General features: G+C 41.9%; 1 protein-coding gene across 2 annotated transcripts; it reads right to left on the bottom strand.

The window, feature by feature from the left end:
• Window positions 1–8,425: 8,425 nt before the first annotated feature.
• On the bottom strand, window positions 8,426–18,626 carry AKAP4 (A-kinase anchoring protein 4). 2 transcript variants are annotated; one of them, XM_007991724.3, is made up of 6 exons: window positions 18,487–18,626; window positions 16,273–16,368; window positions 15,155–15,205; window positions 14,503–14,604; window positions 9,924–12,056; window positions 8,426–8,754 (listed from the first exon to the last, which is right to left on the bottom strand). In XM_007991724.3, the coding sequence occupies exons 1-6, from the start codon at window positions 18,511–18,513 to the stop codon at window positions 8,599–8,601; spliced, it is 2,565 nt and encodes an 854-aa protein (XP_007989915.1). In that variant the 5' UTR covers window positions 18,514–18,626; the 3' UTR covers window positions 8,426–8,598. The 2 variants fall into 2 exon arrangements, with proteins under 2 accessions (XP_007989915.1, XP_007989916.1); XM_007991725.2 differs by lacking the exon at window positions 18,487–18,626 and adding an exon at window positions 17,853–17,995.

Below are 18,626 nucleotides of genomic sequence, written 5' to 3'. Positions count from 1 at the left end.
TTTTCCATAAGTTTTAATTTCTTAAAAATAGAACGGTGTAATATAACATCACTTGCAGATATGTAAAATATACATGCTTGTTTTGCAACCCCAAACAAAGGAATTGAGAATTTCTCTGGAGTTGGGGTGGGACAGATGGGCTGGGAATCTGTATTTTAAAAGTTGCAGGATCCCAGTGAAGAAACACCACTGAGAGAACTTCATCTCACCCCCTCCTCTACCTCCTCTGGTCCTTGCCGTCCTCCAGGATCCAAACTCTGGCACGAGTTCTCTTTGGCAATGTCCCAGCGAGGCCTGTCCACCCACCCTCTGTAAAGTGGGTGCAACTAGATAGTGGGGCTGGTGGGAAGAGCACCAAGAGACGGATAGATCCTGGGTAGGTCATCAGTTATCAGATGGGCAGAGAAAGAGCGTTCTCTGAAAGAGCCTGGGAAGAAAGGGCCAGGGAAGTAAGAAGGAAACCCCAAGATTCGCCTCAAAGGAGGATGGAGAGATATGACAAGTCACTCTAGGTGTGCCTGCTTGGAATTTGCATCAGGATGGGGAGAGCTAAGTTCCACTGTCAGTTCAGAAGTGGACCATTTGATTCCAGAGGAGATTTTCCTGGCAAATCCTCCCTTCCCTTTAGTAGATGGTTTGTGCCACAGGACTCATTGACAAAGGCATCGAAGTCTCCAACAAGAGAAATTTCTTTTCCAAAACCAGGGCTTTTGGGAGCCAGATGCTGTCAACCCCCTAGAGGAAAGTTAGCAGATCAAGGTGTTTTATTTTGCTTTCCTCTCTTGCTGAGTTCTGGGACATGATTTATCATCTTTTGGGAGGTGCTGTGTTAAACCACGTCAAGGTCATTGAAAATGTATGCATTTGGTATTTGGAGGTGTGGGAGAGTATGGAGTCTGCCTTCTACTGTTTCTGGCATCTGATGGTTGTGACAGTGGCAAATAAAGGCCTGGAGGTCAAGTGTAACCTTAGGGAAGGAAAATGAAAACCTACCACTCTCCTCTTCATCAATTGTCTCCATCACAGTTGGGGTTTCTAGGATACCCCTCACCTTCCCTACCTGCCCCGCAAGAGGTGTGTTGGTTCAGCTCTGGAATCTTTTAACATTTAGTGAAGTCCAATGAAGCTGGAATTTTAAAAAAGGAAAAATGAAAGGAAGGAAAAAAAGCAGAAATAAGCAAAGGAAGTAAAGAACAGTTAAGCAGCACATGGCTTGCTCCAATGTATCCTTCCCATAGCAGACTGAGCACTCCAGAACACAAGCTTACTCTGAAACTGCGGGGCTCAAACCCTTCTAATGGTTTCTCCTTGAACTTAGCAGTGAATGCACATAGCACTCTGATGCCAGCTGACTTTTCTGGCTTTGTCATCCTTCACTTCCCCTTCATGCACCCTCTACTCCTGTGCCATGTCTCCTGGATTCCTAAGCAAGCCATGCCTTTATTCACCTCGGATGTTTTGCACATGGATAGGCACCCACCAGCCACTCAAGTCAAGTGTGGTGGTGAAGAATACAGACTCAAGTCTCATTTTGCCTGGGCTTCATCCCAGTTGTGGGCAACTTTCTGATCCTCTGTACCTTCATTTCCTCAGTTGCGAATTGGGGCTACCAACAGAGGCACCTTGAGGATTAGATGTGACAATCTGTGAGAAGAGCCTAGTGGAGGGCCTGGTTCAGCACACAATTAGCTGTTGCTCAACAAACGTTGATTGGCTGGGTGCCCAGTAGGTGGGAGGCCCTTATCTGTTCATTTATTACAAGCTATTTGTAGTCTGGTGGAAAGGCAGACATGAAAACAAGACATTATAAGACAGTGTGATCCAGTGGCACTGGAACTATGTGGGTTTGTACCTTTTCTTCAGCTGGGCTTGCCCAAGGTGTTACCTAGAATTCAATTCTTAGCCAGGCCCGAGACTTGAGGAAGATAAGAGAAAGTAAAAAACTTCTACCCTGGGAGAGGCATTTCAAACTTGAGGCACCAGCACAGCCCCACAGCTATTCAAATGTTGAAATCCTTTCCTACTGATTGGCAAGTGCCCTGAGCACCCCAACTGTCTGTAACCCCTCCTTTCCTTCTACTTCACACATTCTGGTGTGCATTGGTCGGATACCATCAGGGACTGTCCTTTTCTCCTGCCAGGGTGCAAGGGAGCCAGCCTATCTTTTGTTGCTCTTTTGCTCTGCTTCCCCTCAACCCCCAACAAGCAGCAGCCCTGAGCCCTCTGAGCAAATGCAAACTCCATACCTTGTTCTGCGAGGCTGCATTTTCAACATTACGTATGCTTCTCCTTGGGGATACTGCTCTGTGAGTCCCAGGAGCTGTGTCGGCTTGCTTTGGGGGATGCCCCGTTCAGCCTTCTTCTGGGCTATGGTCTATGGCAGCAATATTCTTTGAAAACCTGTGCCTGTCCACCAGTGTGGATTCCTTCCAGCCAACCATCCACTCTACTCCAGAGGTTCCTGTCACCTCCTAGATGTTGCTACTCCATTCTGTCAGTGTTACCTGAACTGTGCCAGGATTTATCCTGACTTATGATGTTATGGACAAGGTCCTGGTGTCCTGTGAAGTAGTATAGAGTGGAAGCTTTGGAGCCTATCTGTGTTTTTTAATCCCAGCTCTAACACTTCCTAGCTCTGTGACCTTAGGCAAGTTACTCATCCTTTCCAGGCCTCCGTCATCTCATCTGCAAAAAGGGATAACAGTAATACCTACCTTATAGGGCTTTTGGGAAGATTATATAATACTGAAAAGCACTTAGAAGAATGTCTGACCCACAGTAAAAGTGCAACAAACGTTAGACATTATTATCATTGTTATTATTATTATTTTGTATTGAAGCTCTTTTTCTTTTGAGAAAGGTCTTGTCACCCAGGCTGGAGTGCAGTGGTGCAATCTTGGCTCACTGCAGCCTGAACCTCCCGGCTCAGGTGGTCCTCCCGCCTCAGACTTCTAAGTAGCTGGGACTACAGGCAAGTGCCACTGTGCCTGACTAAATTTTGCATTTATATAGATGGGGTTTTACCATGTTGCCTAGGCTGGTGTTGAACTCCTGATTTCAAGCGATCCACCTGTCTTGGCCTCCCAAAGTGCTGTGATTACAGGTCTGAGCCACCGTGCCCAACTACATTGAAGCTTTAGTGGGCACATTTAGGTATATTTTCAAACATAATTGCCTCTTTTGATGTACATAACAGTTCTAAAGAGGTAGGTATAAAAGACTATTGGTTAGAATCCCAATTTTTGAGGTAAGAAAACTAAGACTTGGCTATATGAAGTGAGATGGCCATGGTTAATGAGAAGTTTTATGATTTCCCATGTAATGTTATTCTTCTCCACCAGAAGACATTGAACTAGATGGATTGTTATTTATTCAATAAACGTTTATTGAATGACTATTGTGTGCCAGGCATTGTGCTGGGCACTGAGGGTACAGTGGTGAGCAAGACAGACAGGTCCCTCTGCTCCTGAAGTTACCATTTTAGTGGAAGGTGACAATCAATAAGCAAGTAAATAACAATAAAAGGTATATATCAGTTAGTGCAATAAAAATTAAACAGGGCAGTGGGATGCAAAGTAATTATGGGCAATAAGGTAGTGAATAAAGGAGGGTTTTTCTGGGGAGGTGACTTTCATGACAAGCAGGAGATGAGCTGGAGACCTTCTCACTTTGGATATGTAGCTAGGTTCTGGGAGAGAAGTCCTCATGAGGAGGGGATTTCCAAGGTCCTACTCGGGTCCACCACAGACAAGTGGCTGTAGCAGGAAGGAGGATTGCAAGGTAAGGGTTGCTCAGAGCCCAAAGTCAGAATGACTTGCTAAATTTGAGATTTTCTGGAAAGAGGCAGGAGAGCAAAGAAACTTTTAGCAGTGGAAAGGGAATTTTTTTCCTTATAGGTACTTATTAAGTTTAAACATTTTAAAATTAACTTTATTGAGATATAATTTAGATAGAATAAAGTTCACTGATTCTAAGCATACAGGTTAATGAGTCTTGAGAAACATAGACTCCTGTGTTAAACATTGCCTCTCTCAAGATATATAGAGCATTTCCATCACCCTAAATTGTTCCCTTGAGACCTTCACAGTCACTTCTGGCTAGGTATTATGCAGAATGTCCCTCAAATTGGGTTTGTCTGATGGCTTCTCATTATTGGACTAGGGTTATGTGTTTTTTGCAAGAATACCACAGAAGCGATATGCCCTTCTTATCACATTATATTGGGAGATACATGATATCATTATGTCTTTCCTGGTGATACCGGACTTGATCATCTAATTAAGATGTGACTAACAGATTTCTCCATTGCAAAGTTACTACTTTTCCCTTTGCAATTAATAAGTATCTTGGGAGAGACACTGAAACTATCCCGTAAATATTTGATTTAGCACTATATAAGACCTACATATTGAATTAGAGAGTGTTGTTTTGTTGAATTTAGTTTTACCAGTCAAGAGCATGGTCTATTTTTACTATTCGCCTGTTTTTATTTTTCTCATTCTTGTTTTATAGTTTGTTCTTTAATAAACATGGATCCGGATTAATGGGAAGACAGTGTGATAGGATGGAAAGAGCATAGTATTCAACATGAGGCAAACCTGGATTTGAATCCCAACTTTCCCACTCACTGGTTAGATGACCTTGCAAAAGGCCTGATTCGCTAATTTCTCATCCATAAAATGCGGCTGGTAAGAAACCGTCTCACAAGGTTTTTGAAAACATTAAAGCACTGAGTAGTATCTGGCACTCAATAAGTGCTGTGTAAATGTCATTTCTTGCCTCCTTTAATACCCAAGTGTTTAATATTGTTGTCACAATTGTAAGTAGACTCCTTTCTGGCAGGGTGGCCTTAGGATATAGGAATTCAACAGATTCTTTTAGATTTATTTTATGTTCTGACACCACAGAGGCTTTGGCTCAGGAGAAGCAGTGAACTTTTTACATGTCTCTGAGTCACTGGGGAGAAAGCAGCTGGATCTGTTTTAATTGACGGCAAATTATTGCAGCTCACCAGTATCTCCTATTCTAATACCTTTGCAAAACTCCTTCTTTACCTTTGGTATTTGGGGATTTGATTTTCACTGATGTACAAATATATGATTTGCAGAAGTAGCATTTTTTTTCTCTCTCTCCTGTATTTCTACTTTTTGTTTATTTTTCTTCTTTCATTATTAGAATTGTTTTAAGGTAGAATTTTAACACGGGTAATCTAGTGTGGTTCCTGTTTTTACCCAGAATAAATCTGAGTTTTTATTCGTTTTTTTTTGGGGGGGGGGGCGGAAGGCTGTACTCTTATCATGTTAAACAAGAGAGAAAACACTGCAACACCCACCCTCCCCCACTCCGTCTCTGATTTCTGATTTCTTAAGACTTAAGCAAAACTGCCTTCCTTGTTTGGTCTTTTTCCTTGTTCCAAATTTTATTTCCCCTTTTCTAAACTTTTAATTTGTTATTTGACATGAGGCAAACCTGGATTTGAGTTTACACTGCATTTTAAACCTGGATTTTATTTTTCTTTAAAGATTTTAAGTTCTTTAGGCAGGATGTCACTGTTTCTTTTTTTATTCTGATATAGGCTTTAAGGGCAACATATTCTCTAAATGCTGCCTTGGTAATCTCCCAGAAAGTGTTACTGTTGTCAGAAAAAGGGGTCCTGATCCAGACCCCAAGAGAGGGTTCTTGGATCTAAGGCAGGAAGGAATTCAAGGCAAGTTATAGAGCGCATGGAGAAGAGACAGTTTATTGAACGCTGCTACTCAGAGTAGGGCGTCCTCAGGAAGCAAGAGGAGGAATGACTTGTCTTTAAGTTTTCTTATCTAGTGGTCTTATTTTCTATGTAAAACTAAGTTACATCTACGTGCTGGTGGGCTGACAGCATGACAATTTATTATTTTGCTGATGTAAAGAAAACTATTCTTGGCATTTTAGTGTGTAAGCACATCAAAGCATGACTATAATCAACTTAAAAGCATATATTGTTATGCGATATTGGGACATCTGGACATTCTGCTGTCGTGGGCATTTATCCTTACGGGTATTATTAAGCTGTTTTCTCAGCCATAAACATCTTATGACCACGGGCGGTGACTGGCAAGGAATGTGTCTTGCTAGTTTTAACATGGAATTGATTTTAAAATGGTGTCACCCTGGCTCTCCTAGGCTCCTGTTTCTCTAACATTACTCCCATGAAATCAGTTTTACAAATTAATTTTTCCTTTTGCCTCAGGCTCCATTATGGCTTGTCATGGCACTGTTACTGATCCTGTGTATAAAAATTTTTGATATTTTGTTCATCATGGTTTTTTGGCATTAATTTTGATTTATTAAAATATTATTTGATTGTGGAGTTTTTGATCCCTGAGGCAAGTACCTCTCTCACCTCATTCCAGTCTAGTCCTGGCCTTGTAATAACCTCCCAGACAAGTTTTGCTTATAATTTTCTTTTGAGATGGAAGCCTGATATCAGAGAGACTGAAACTGTTATTAAGCCAATTGTACCGCCTGCCAGGAGAGAATCGTGTTTTCCTTTTCTGCTCCTTTCACCTCTTTCTTACTATATGCCAGACTCTCAGCTCAGCAGAAGTCCTTGTCCATTTCCAGCTGCTGGCATTGAGCACGGCCACATCGCTATTGGGATGCCCGGGGTTACTTCTTCATTTAGAGAGGTCAAAGGCCAGGGTCTTATTCTCCAGAAATAAACCCCAAGGGCTATTGAGCTCCTTCAGACCCTTGTCAGGGTCCCTGTGGCCCAAAGCATTCCTTTCTCTGCTGGAATCTGTCAGTTAGCTCTGGCAAAAATCAAGTTTCCTCACCCTCAGCTTATTCCATCCACACAAGTTTCCTTTAGAAATTATGGAAAAGAAACTTGTTCGTAAAATTCTCAAATGTCAGAACTGGAAAGGCCCTGAGAGACCATCTTGCCTCAACCTCTTTCATTTAACAGAACATGTAACTTCCTTTGCTCTATTTCCATGTTTCAAGGAATCCCCAAGGCTGCCGCATAATAAAAATCAGGAGCAAGGTAAGAGCCAAGTTAATCAAGGAAGTAAACTGCTATGGGACCCAGCTGTGCTCAGGGAGGACTGAGTCATTAGAAATGTAGCCCTGGCCTTGAGATTTGTTTATTAAGGATTTTCTTCAAGGGCAAAGAGCAGGATCTGTGATGGCTCAACTCCAAAGATTTTAATGGTGTGGGGTGAGACTGAAAAACATTCGATGAGCTTTCAGCCGGGCTGGAGAGTTTTAAACATCCTGCTTTGAAGAAGCCTGCCTTTACTTCTTCTATCTGACTGGGTCAGGCATTGTGGAGAAGTTGGCAAAGTTTGTCTGTGTGCTTAACTTCTCCCAAAAAGTCTCTCTCTGGGTCCCATACTCAGAGGATATGCTTTCAGTTCTGAAATGTATCAAGAGGGCACTCCTGTGTTAGGACTGGCATTGAAAGTCACGTATCATTCACATATCTACATTTGCAACAAAATCCACCTTGTGCAAAACACCATCACATCCATTCCTCTAGTTTAACCTATAAACAACGTAAGGTAATTTTTAGCTACACTTTGCAGATGAACAGGCTCAGTCTGCAGGATTGCCTAAGGCCATGTGACTAGTAAGAGGTAAAGCTTTGACTGTTGAGTCCAGAAGGACACCCCATCCTGTGCTTGGTTCTACTAAGCCGCAACGCTTCAAGGGTGCCAAAACGTGCCATGAGAGCACACACCAAACTAGCTAACAAGGTCCACAGGGTTGAAACCACTGTCTTGATCTGATTTGCAGTGAATGTTAGCACTATGATTGACTTATAGGACACATAGAACAAATCTGGGAACTTACTGTTATTCCCAGAGAAGACACTGGGACATTGGGCCCCAAAGGAATTTACCCATCTTAGAGGTTTATGTTCTTGGAAAATTTTTCTTTCAGACTGGAAGACGACAAGGAAATCTCATCAATTGAAGGAAATTCCTTATAAGGAAGCTTTATTCACACATGGGAGAGGATCAGATCCCATTGTAGTTCTGGGTAGTATTTAGCTATGTGCGGTGAACACTTTTGAGGGATGTGTGTGTAGTGAGGCAGGGTAATGGTTATACACTTTCTTCAACTAAACCAAGAAAGTTGTATCCTTGGGATTAGAAAGGGGATTATCAAGTTAGATGTGCAGTTCAGGGAGAAATAGGAAGGCCACAGGTGGGAAAACTCTAAATAGACTGTGAATTGAGATTATTTGGACAAACCAGATTACTTAGGGACCTTGACATGGATTATATCCCTGTGTCTTTGGTGCTCAGAAAATAATCCAGGGTGAGATCTGAATACAACTCCAACACTGTGTCACCATTCCTGGAAAATGGACCAATTCCCTTTCCTTGTCTTGGAAATAGCTGGTCAAAAAAACGACACAATTTTTTTAATTTTTTTTTTATTCATTTTCTTTCCCAGTTTGTTGACACCTCTTCCATTCACAGGCAACTGCTCAAGTGTATTGGGAAACACAGTTGTGTATTGTGCAGTTGACTGGCCTGATGGTGGTGGTGCTCTGGCTGGGATGGAATGCTGCTAGGGGGGCTAAGATGAAGACGAGTCAAAGAAATTGTCAGCTCACAGGTTAGCGAGCAGCCAGTCCAGCAACTGTTTCCTGGCCACCTTTCCCACGGCTTCATCCAGTTGCCGTTCCTTGGCAAACTTCATGACCTCTTGAAGAAGACCTCCTACACTGTACCCCTTCTCTGCTGCTTTAGCTGAAACCTGAGGAAGCTGTGGGGAAAACAGAGCTAGTGTGAGCTGCGTGATGCTTTTTAGAGGAAAGACCTGCTGGACAAAGTGAACTAACACCCTTCTACCAGCCAACCTCCTCAACTCCTAACCTCCTCACCCACACCCATCACCTTCCTGCCCATGATTCTAGGATTAGGGTACAGCATGTCATAGATCCATGACTAGAGGCTGCTGACACATCTTTCCTTTTTCCTTGAACCTTCTTTAATGTCATAGATCAAAATGCCAAAGATAGTTTATTTTTTGAGCTTCAAAAACACACTCTGAAATTAGTTGTGTTCATTAAATACTTTTCACCAGATGCTGGACCCTTCAGTTAGTCTGTGCTGATTGCTAGGTCAAGGTTTGGGGTTGCCATTCCCCCACCTCCCTAAAAAAGTATGAGACTTGGAGTACAGAGGATTGTCTGGCCTTGGCTCCTGGACTGAAAATAAGTTGGTTAAGTATTTGATGTTTCTGGAATCCATCTAATGCAGGAAACCCAGCTGTCAGGTAGGGGTGTGTGTGTGTGTGAGAGAGAGACAGAGACAGAGAGAATGTGCATGTGTATGTGTATGAATGTATGAATGCTGGCCTCCATGGAATCTGAGGAGCAGGGCCAGGACTAGGGTCAGGCAAGTGAGGCAACTAGGGCATAAAATTTAAGGAGACAGGACTCTCAGGGCACTTGCAGGACCCATGAGTTTGGGGGAGGAGCATAGGGAAAATAGTAAGAGACAAGTTTCAAACTGTTTCTGGTAGGTCAAACACAAAATTAGTCCATGATACTTCCAACACCTCAAGAGGGAGGGAGGAACTCCATTTTCCTTTTTTGTTCCCTCCTCTCTAGAGTACTTTGGGGGATCTTAAAACTGAAAACATGAGACTTAATCATTCCCTAATGTTTTACCAGATAGTTTGTCAAAAGGGTCACTGATGAAATGCGTTAATCTCACTCTCCTCCTCTTGGTGGAAATGCACAGGCCTTGAGGTGCCCATTTAGCTAGTGGTTCACCATTTTTGTGTCTTTTTATGAGGTGAAAGTAATTCATGAAGCACACGGTAAAGAATAGACTTGAAACTGGAATGATCTTGGGCTCAAAGTACAATGCTGCCTCCCTGCCTCTGCCCATTCCAACTTTCTTTTTGTGCCTTAATGCATTACTTACCTTTTCCAGTTGTCCATCCTTGTCTCCCATGAAGTAGAGCATGGGCACGTTAAACTGGGAGGCTGCAATCCACTGCAGGACAGCCTGGAGCTGCTTCTGCAAGTTATTTGTAGAGCACTGATTATTGACAATTACTTCATGTCCAAGAGAGTCTTGATAGTTCTGTGGCATTGCACCGCTGTGAATGCATCTGGTGCCCCTGAAATTGGGCTTATCTGCCGAGGCTGCTTGTTCTTCCAACTCAGCAAGGGCTGCCCCATCGTTGCTATACTTAGCCATGATAAGGCAGAGCTTCATCACAGATTCTACCAGTTTATCTATAAATTGCCAGTTCACTTGCTTCATCCCACTGATAAAGTCAAGTTCTTGATGGTCCTGGCATTGTTCTTCCCCTTTGTCAGATCTCTTGGACATGTAAGTTGCTTTGCTTACCCTGGGCTTAGAATGCTTGTTCTCACCTTCGCATGGATCCTCACATTTGAAGGGGTTCTCATTAAGCAGTTTCTGAATCAGCATTAGAACGATGTTTGACATATCCATTTTCTGGGAGTCCAGGGGTTGGTTCTCCTTTTGACAGGTGGATGGTCCAGGGGCTCTGTGAGATTCTAGGTGTTTCACTGAAAGTGCTTTGGCACTTTGGCCACCTCCACACTTTTCATATTGAGTACTCTGAGCCATGTAGCCCATGGTGGAACCAGGACAGTCTTCTCCACATGTATCTTTGCCCTTAGTCTGCTGGGTCAGATGGTACTGGATCAGCTTAAGGGCAGAGACAATCAGGTCCTTGGCCAGTGAATCTGTGGAAGCATTGATCTTTTCTCCTTTCTCATCTTTATTGCTGCATGCTTTGGTAGCCACCTTGCATGGGTTTCCTTGCTTTTGGTTCCAGATGGTCAGGCCCTCCTTGAGAATGTGTTCACCGACTTTCTCAGCACTAGTCAGCGTCTTGCATGGGTCTGATTTCATTTTGCCTTTGTCCCTCCCTTTCATTTCAGCTTTCATGGTGGAGAATTCAAGACTCTGGTTCCTGCATTTGGGATCATGGGACCCAGCTTTTAAAGATGCATATGACAGACTCTGAGACTTAGTCTCCTTCTCCTCACCAATAAGTGCACTGACCAAGCGCTTCAGCATGGCCTCCATGATGTCTGCAGCATTTTGCTTCCATTGGTTGAACAGATTTCTCTTGACAGCTGAGACAAAGTCTGAGTCAGTCATCAGGACCCCAGTAATATTATGCAGGTTCTTCATGCAGGAATCAATCAAATCGGACACAATCTCCTTGGTGTGCCTTAGCAACACCCTCTTCAGGACCACACACGCTGGAATTGGCTTCCCAGAGCTGTGCACTTTCAAGGTCTTCATGACAGAGACCATCATGTCAGATGCCACCTGATTTGCATAAACCATGAGCCCCTTGCTGATGGAATCTGCAAATTCTTTGCTCTCTCTCTGGGACATCTGTTTGTCTCCACTTTTGCTCTTGTTGGATAATTCACTATATAGAAAGCTTTTCTGGCCACCTTCCCTGGACTCCTCCTCAGTGCCACGCATTTCTGCAGCGGTCAGTTCCACAGCTTCATGGGCCATTTCAGAAGCAATCTTGCTCACAGCAGTTTGGGGACTGATTCTCTCTTTGTTCCTAGGGGATGGATAGATTGAATGATGAAGGCATTTGCTTCTACCTTCCAACTTCTCCTTGATTTCCTTATGGGCCATCTGGATTACCAGAGAAGATAGTCGGTTGACATAGAAGGAAAGGTCATCTATAGAACATTCTCCATCAGGGGAAATGACTGCTCTCTGAGCGCTAGGAGGTTTGGCTGGAGGAGCTGATGGACTTTGATTATTGTTGGTGTTTTTAGCTGCTGCTATTTCTAGGCGTAGGTTTTGAGGTCTGTTCATCAAATAATCTATGTTCACTTGATCAGCATAGACACTGTAGCAGTTCTCAGAGGATGCTGTGTGATATTCGCCCTCTGTGTCTCCTACTTTATGTTTACAGGTAGAGGTTGAGGGGCTCAATGCATGTTGGAAACCCAAGGCATACTTCTGGAGATCACTGAGAAGCCAGTTGAGGACACTTACGGGATCAGAGGGAGCTTGTTTGAAAAGGCACACAGATCCCTCCGTCTAAAAAAAGAAGAAGACCTATCCATAAGAGTTTGGGTAGGCTATTTCTTTCCCTTATTTTATTTAGAAGATGTATCAGATTAGGGATTTGACCTTTTAGAGTTTGTATGGGAACATAACATCCAGTTATATCCATTAGTACACATTCAAGCAGAAGTGGCAGCAACAAAAGTTCAAAGTATATACATGTGTATACTTAACTATATACAAGTGTTATCAATATATGTCTGCCAACTCATATGAATATGTTGTATCTCAATGGATCAAAAATGTGTCAGTATGTCTGTTGTGTGTGTATATATGCATGGAAATATAGCAGTTAACATGTGTGAACATCTCAATAGATGTGAGAATGTGCCATTCCGTATTGTTAGTGTGTGAAAATGCACCTCTGTGTGTGTGTGCACATGTGTGACTGTGTCTAAGCATGTGTAACAATGTGTTGACATCATTACCTATTGTATATGTCTATTGTATAGGCTGACATGTGCATGTTAGTATGCATATTTGTACATGTGTGAATGTCAAAATATGAGTGTCTATGTCTGTGTGTCTCTGAATATGTAAATGAGTCAATTTGAGTAATCTGCATATATGTGTGTATATAAATTCACTAGTATGTATCATGCAGCTATAAATGCATTTATATATGTTAAAGCATAAATTAATATATTAACACACACATTAATATAAGATACAATTTTAATATATTAATGTATATGTATGTTAAAATATGAGTATGTGTAAACAGGTGATTGTATAATGACTATGTATATTCATAAATTGGGTATCAATTTATGCTATATTTATATGTCAATGCTTGACCATGTGTATGTCAATGTTGTACATACCCTGGTATTTGAGTGTGTGTGTGAATAGGTGTGTTATTGCATTTGTGTCAACAGTGTATGTATCAATGCATACAAACAAGTGCATTAGTAAATATGTGTCACTTAGTGTAAGTTTGTGTGTATGTCAGCATGACTGTGTATGACCATATATGTCTTTGCATAGATATGTATATTTATAAGCATGTATACCAATAACTGAGTCTGCATGGTCACTATGTTTTGATCAAGTCTTATGCATGCAATGTGTGTGAATGTATGTTCATGCATTGTGTAATATGGATGTTTATGTGTGTTGTGTGTGGGCATGTCACTGCATCTGATGCTGTATGACTTTGTATATATTTGTATATGTGTGTCATTATTTATGATCAGATTAAGTTTGCTACATCAATGCTTATGTGTGTCAATATCAAATGTAGCCAAGCATGTATTTATCATTGCTTGTATAAATTTTTTTGTAAATGTATATAAATGTATATGTTGATGTGTGTATCATTTTGTATAAATTTATATGTGTATATCTATGCCTGTGACTGTGTATGCCCATGTCCAGATATGTGTATATGTACTATATACACATATTCCACCCAACACTAACTGCCAAGCCCTCTGCTCCTTCTATTGCTTCATCTCCTCTCTTTTCACTGAATTTCTAGAAATGTGAAGTCATGATAAAGTCAACTTTTTGCAAACGAGCTTAAGTTACAATCAAGCAGATCTGCACTGTATGTAGGAAACATGGGCTGCTTTTCCAAAAATCAATGCCAGGTATAATTTATCCCTTTCTTAAGACTCCAAAATTGAGTTGGCTATACCCAAGTAAACTGAAAACTCTTTGGATACTGTAATGTAAACTTGTTTTTCCTTCCTTAGGGGCCACTCCTTTCACTCCAAAGGAGTCTGGGGTCAGAAATAATGTTTTGGTTATAATATGAGCCTAGAGACACAGAACAAGAAACATTTGACTCCTGTGCATTAAAGTCAAATATCCTGTCCCATTACCAGCCACTCCAGGCTTGTAGGCATGAGAGGGTGACTTGTTGTATGCTCCAGTGCCCTCCCAAAGCCAGAACCCTAACAGATGTAATTTTGGATACTTAAACAAAACCAAAAGGAGTTTGTATGTCACAGTGGCATGCAAGTCTAATTGCTTCTAACTTTAAGCTACTCAACAGCCTAGGTAATCTCTTAGACAACAGGGTAAGGACGAGGCACTCAAATTCTTGCTGGTTACGGATTGTCTCTGCTCCATATCCCTCTTTCTTCCTTGCTGGATGCTGGGCAATGTGGGGCACACAGGTCCATTACCAACCAGCAAAGAACATTACAAATAGTCTTGCGTGATTCTGATTGGACGGGTAGCTGGAAATCAGGAGAGGGCATTCTGAGCCTCTGTGATTAGTGCCATTATTAAGTACCTGTGTGTTGAACTTACTGTGGTCTTGAACTTAGGCCTGTGTTCTCTAGAATGTCATAGTATTCAAATTGATGAGCCTGTTTGACAGTAGTTGTCTTACCATGTCTGATCCAGAGTCTGCAGACTCATCATTGAGCTCTGAGAATAGAAGTGGTGGAATCTCAGAGGCTAAGTGTACCTTAGACTGGTCTTTCTTCTCAGTATCCTTGATCACGATAATCTCTTTTTCTTCCAGATTTCCCAGGTTTAAGTTGCCTTCTGAGCTGGAACCAGCAGCATCCTATGGAATTAAATGGTGAGATTCTTAAACAGTTGCTTTTGGAGATTTCTCCAAGCTGCCCCACCTAGGCTATTACTTCAAATTGTGAATGTTATGACTTCCTTTATCTTTTTTCTTTCTGCAGGAGAGGTAGGCTTCTGAGGCTATCCAGTCTTTGAAGAATGAGATGACTTTCCCTCCACAAATTACTACTCCCCACTCTGAAGATGCTCACAAAGCCATCAATCTCAAGAACCATATTCATCACCCTTTGGATGGGTTTTTTTTTTTTAATAAAAAATAAAAAACAACTTTTCTGACGTGCTGTCTTCCATGTTTTATCTTTATCAGCCCTACCAGCAACTTAAGTGGCTTCTAAAATGAGACTTGATATCAAGAGTGACAGTAAATTCAGAACCAGGGATCTTGGGCTCATGAGAATGCTGGCTTACCCCCTGAGTCCCCTCCACCTTTCCCCTCTCTCCCCCAACATTTTCCATTTTTCATATTTCACTGATAACCCTTCTCAGCAGCTTCTGACCGATTCCGACTCTAAGCAGAGAACACGCACCTTGTAATCTTTATCTTCTACATTCAGGGTGGACACGTCGACAAAACATATCTGCATCAAATTAGAAGGGTGAATTTAGAAAAACTCTAGAGAAAGGGGCATAATTTCTCTTTCTTGGAGATGATAATAGCACCTACCTCAGAGGGTTCTTGTGAGGATTAACTGAGACACTATATGGAAAGCATGTAAAAGCAGATTTCCTGGCACATAGTAAGTACCCAATAAATGTTAATACTGTGATTATTGTTAGGCAGACAGAATCTTAGCATTAGTACATTTCTTAAAGGAGAATACCAACCTCCTGTCAGAGCGAGGCCCAAGGTACAATATCCACATGTATTAATTGAGAAAACTGAGAAGAGAAATGGCTTGCCCAACTGACAAACTTAAATGTGGAGCTTATATTAGAACTCGATTTTCCTGGCTTCCAGTTTAGGGCACTTGCTACTACACTAGTGTTTCTCAAAATTTATTTTATTATCATTAATATAGAATATTTTAAGTAGTATATGGATAAACATTTCTGCATTTAATACGCGAATTTTATGGTGCATTAGGGAGAATACATACTAGAACATCAAACCTGGGATATTATAGATAATATTTCTTAGCATGATTACAATTTTTAAAATGTAAGTCAATTTTTAAAACATTGTAAAAATACAAATTAATTAAATAATAATATGTGTGGCATTTGAACATGATTGAAGACTGTGAAGCCCTATGAAATTACTCGAAGTTTGGGAAATAGACCATGAAGCATTTTGCCCTCCTGAGGGGTCCTAGGGTAACATTGTTAGCTAGGCAATATTATTATGACTTAAGAGGTCTTAACTAATAGGGGCTGGTTGCTAGGCAACCACCACTCCTCCCTCCCCTCAGGCTCCTCCCCAGCCTCCCCTCCCTAGGTCCTTTACATCACACCACACCCTGCCCCTCCCTTGATTTTTATCTCTGTGTGATGTATGAGCACGCTGGCCCCTGACAGACCTTGTTGAGCTTGGTTGCTTGGAGAAGTCATGGTATCATCGTCCATTAGTTTATCTTGGGTCCCAGGGATATCTATACCCATATGCCAATTTTTCCTACTCCTCGGCATGAGTCATTTTTTATCTTACCACTTTCCGGTCCTGATCTTGTTGTCCTGCTGGGTTGTAGAGATCTACCTTGCACACACCCCTGTGGCTGCGTAACCAGTCAATATCATCAGACATCTGGAAAAAGAAAGAAAAGAAAGCTGAAATGCTTAAATATGGTTTTTGGAAACCGGATCAGTTTGGATAAGAATCTCTGGAGGGGTTCTGAAATCCACTTTTGTGTTTCATATATAGGTTTAGGCTAGGGACTGGTGGGGCGAGCAGTGGGGGACACATTAAGATGTTTGAACTTGATGCTCAGGATCATTATCTTTTAGCAAAATCCATAGTCTCCTTTAATTTAGACTCCCCACACCAAGTATTTGGAATCATGAGAGTATGATGACCTGGGAATCAAATTTAAAAGGAAATCTAGTGACTTTGGGGATTACATTTAGTGATTTACTTCTACCCAACTCTACTAACTAAATCTCTCTGATCTCCACATTTCTTTACCCCCTCGAGTACCTTCAAAAAACTCCAGCTCACGTTACCCCCTCTAACTTAATTCTAGCTAACTCCAGTTCAACCAGTCTTTCCCATTACACTAAAGAAAGTGAAATTAGATAAACAGCTATAACACATCACTCAAAGCCATTGGAAAAGACTAAAGTCAATAGCAGTAAATAAATAGCCCTTTTATTAAAACAACATATACAATTTCAATATATAGAACAAGATTCTGAATGGTGAGAAAACCCAGTCTAATAACCATAAATATAACACCAAGAGACAGAAATCTGAGAGAAGACCAGACCCTGATCCAATAGGATCAAATTTAATTTATTTTAGAAAGAAAAAATAATCTCTGCCAACTTCCTTCCACCATCACCCCGCCCCGGCCACCATCTCCCAACCCAGTCTGGAACTAAAAGTAAAAAGGAAATGACAGAAGCCAGTGACTGATTTTTGCTACGTAAGACCTGAGATTTATACTCAGAACACACAGTTAAGAGCTCAGTAGACTTGTTTTGGTATCTGGGGCTTGAATTTGATTTCTTTTCAAATTTTAACCAGAGAAATCCTTTTTGCCAAGTGTTAGAGGGCTATTGAATTCCCCTTCCCACCCTCCCCACTCTCACTCTCCCTTCTGCCCCTCCCCTCCCCTCTCTCCCCACTCCTCTCCCTCCCTCCCCTTCCCATCCCCTCTTTCTCTCCTTTCCCTTTCTCCCCGTTCCCTCCTCCTCCCTCCCCTTCTCTTTCTGCCTTCCTCCTTCTTTCCTTCCACCTCTTCTCTATTCCCCCACAGCATGTTAATAATAGCTATTCTCTAATGGCTATCCTTTCACATGATAATACTACATTCCTGCTCTTTACCATCCCTGCCCACAACCAAGATCTTTTTGAACTCTTCCTTCAGGAATCTCTGTGAAACCTTGAAAAAGTTACAGGAAAAGACTCCTACACACTCTGAAGAGGGAGTTTCTTTTTTTCCAAGAGCTAGATAGAGAACACTAGCCTAGTAAAAAAAGAGGTGGAGGCAGAGTCCCTCATGTGATTCAGAAACAGTGTAAGTCCAAGTCCAACAGAACTGTGAAAAACAAAATTTATGAACTCATTACCTTGATGATGAAGTTCTTTTAGACGTTTGGCTGAAAACGTGACACCCAGAAGGGAGATGTGCCCCTTTAGATGGAACTGAGAAGTGCCAAGTTCTTGGGCACCTGCAGTTGGCTGCCACCCCTGCCAGCTGTTGGACCAGACTGAGGGGCCAGGCTTTCCCCTGCTGCCTCTGACCCTGGGGTGTGGCAACAGAGTTTGTTGGGTCACAATGCCTGAAACTGTCACAACCTAAGCAAAGGTGGGCATGTTGGCAAACTCAGTAAACTATTCCCATCAAAAGCACATCAGGCTGCCTGCTGTGGGACAAACTTTTTCTAGTATCTCCATGAGGGTACACACTATTTTTCTTACGTTTTCTCCGGCTCACAGTCCATCAAGATAGCCCTTCTCTTTTCATTTCCTGCTAGACCTCCAGAACAATCTAATCATATCCCTACTAGAGAATCAGAGTTATGTTGCAAGAGATCTTTAGACTTACACAGAAACAGAGAAATGTTAATCAAAATCTTTTCTGGGTATCCCAAATAAAAGTATGAAAATAGAAACTTGGAGGCTGCCTTAGCAGCTTCTGTAGTTTCACGTCACCATTAAGATGCCCCCCTAGCTAGTCAAAAAGAAGTTAGATGTCCCTACCGTTGTAGTATCAGAGTAGGCCATCATGTAGGACCCTGGAATGATGTTTTCTTGTCGATTTGGATGCTGTGATGACTCTTCCAGTCTGCCTCAAGATACTGCTCTTCAACTCTCCATGCCCTCCTACAGCTTTGACTGCC

The sequence above is a fragment of the Chlorocebus sabaeus genome, chromosome X (genome assembly GCF_047675955.1).
Source record: "Chlorocebus sabaeus isolate Y175 chromosome X, mChlSab1.0.hap1, whole genome shotgun sequence".
Taxonomy (NCBI): domain Eukaryota; kingdom Metazoa; phylum Chordata; class Mammalia; order Primates; family Cercopithecidae; genus Chlorocebus; species Chlorocebus sabaeus.
Note: the sequence above shows the minus strand (reverse complement) of the source record. Positions and strands in the feature narration are given on the sequence as shown.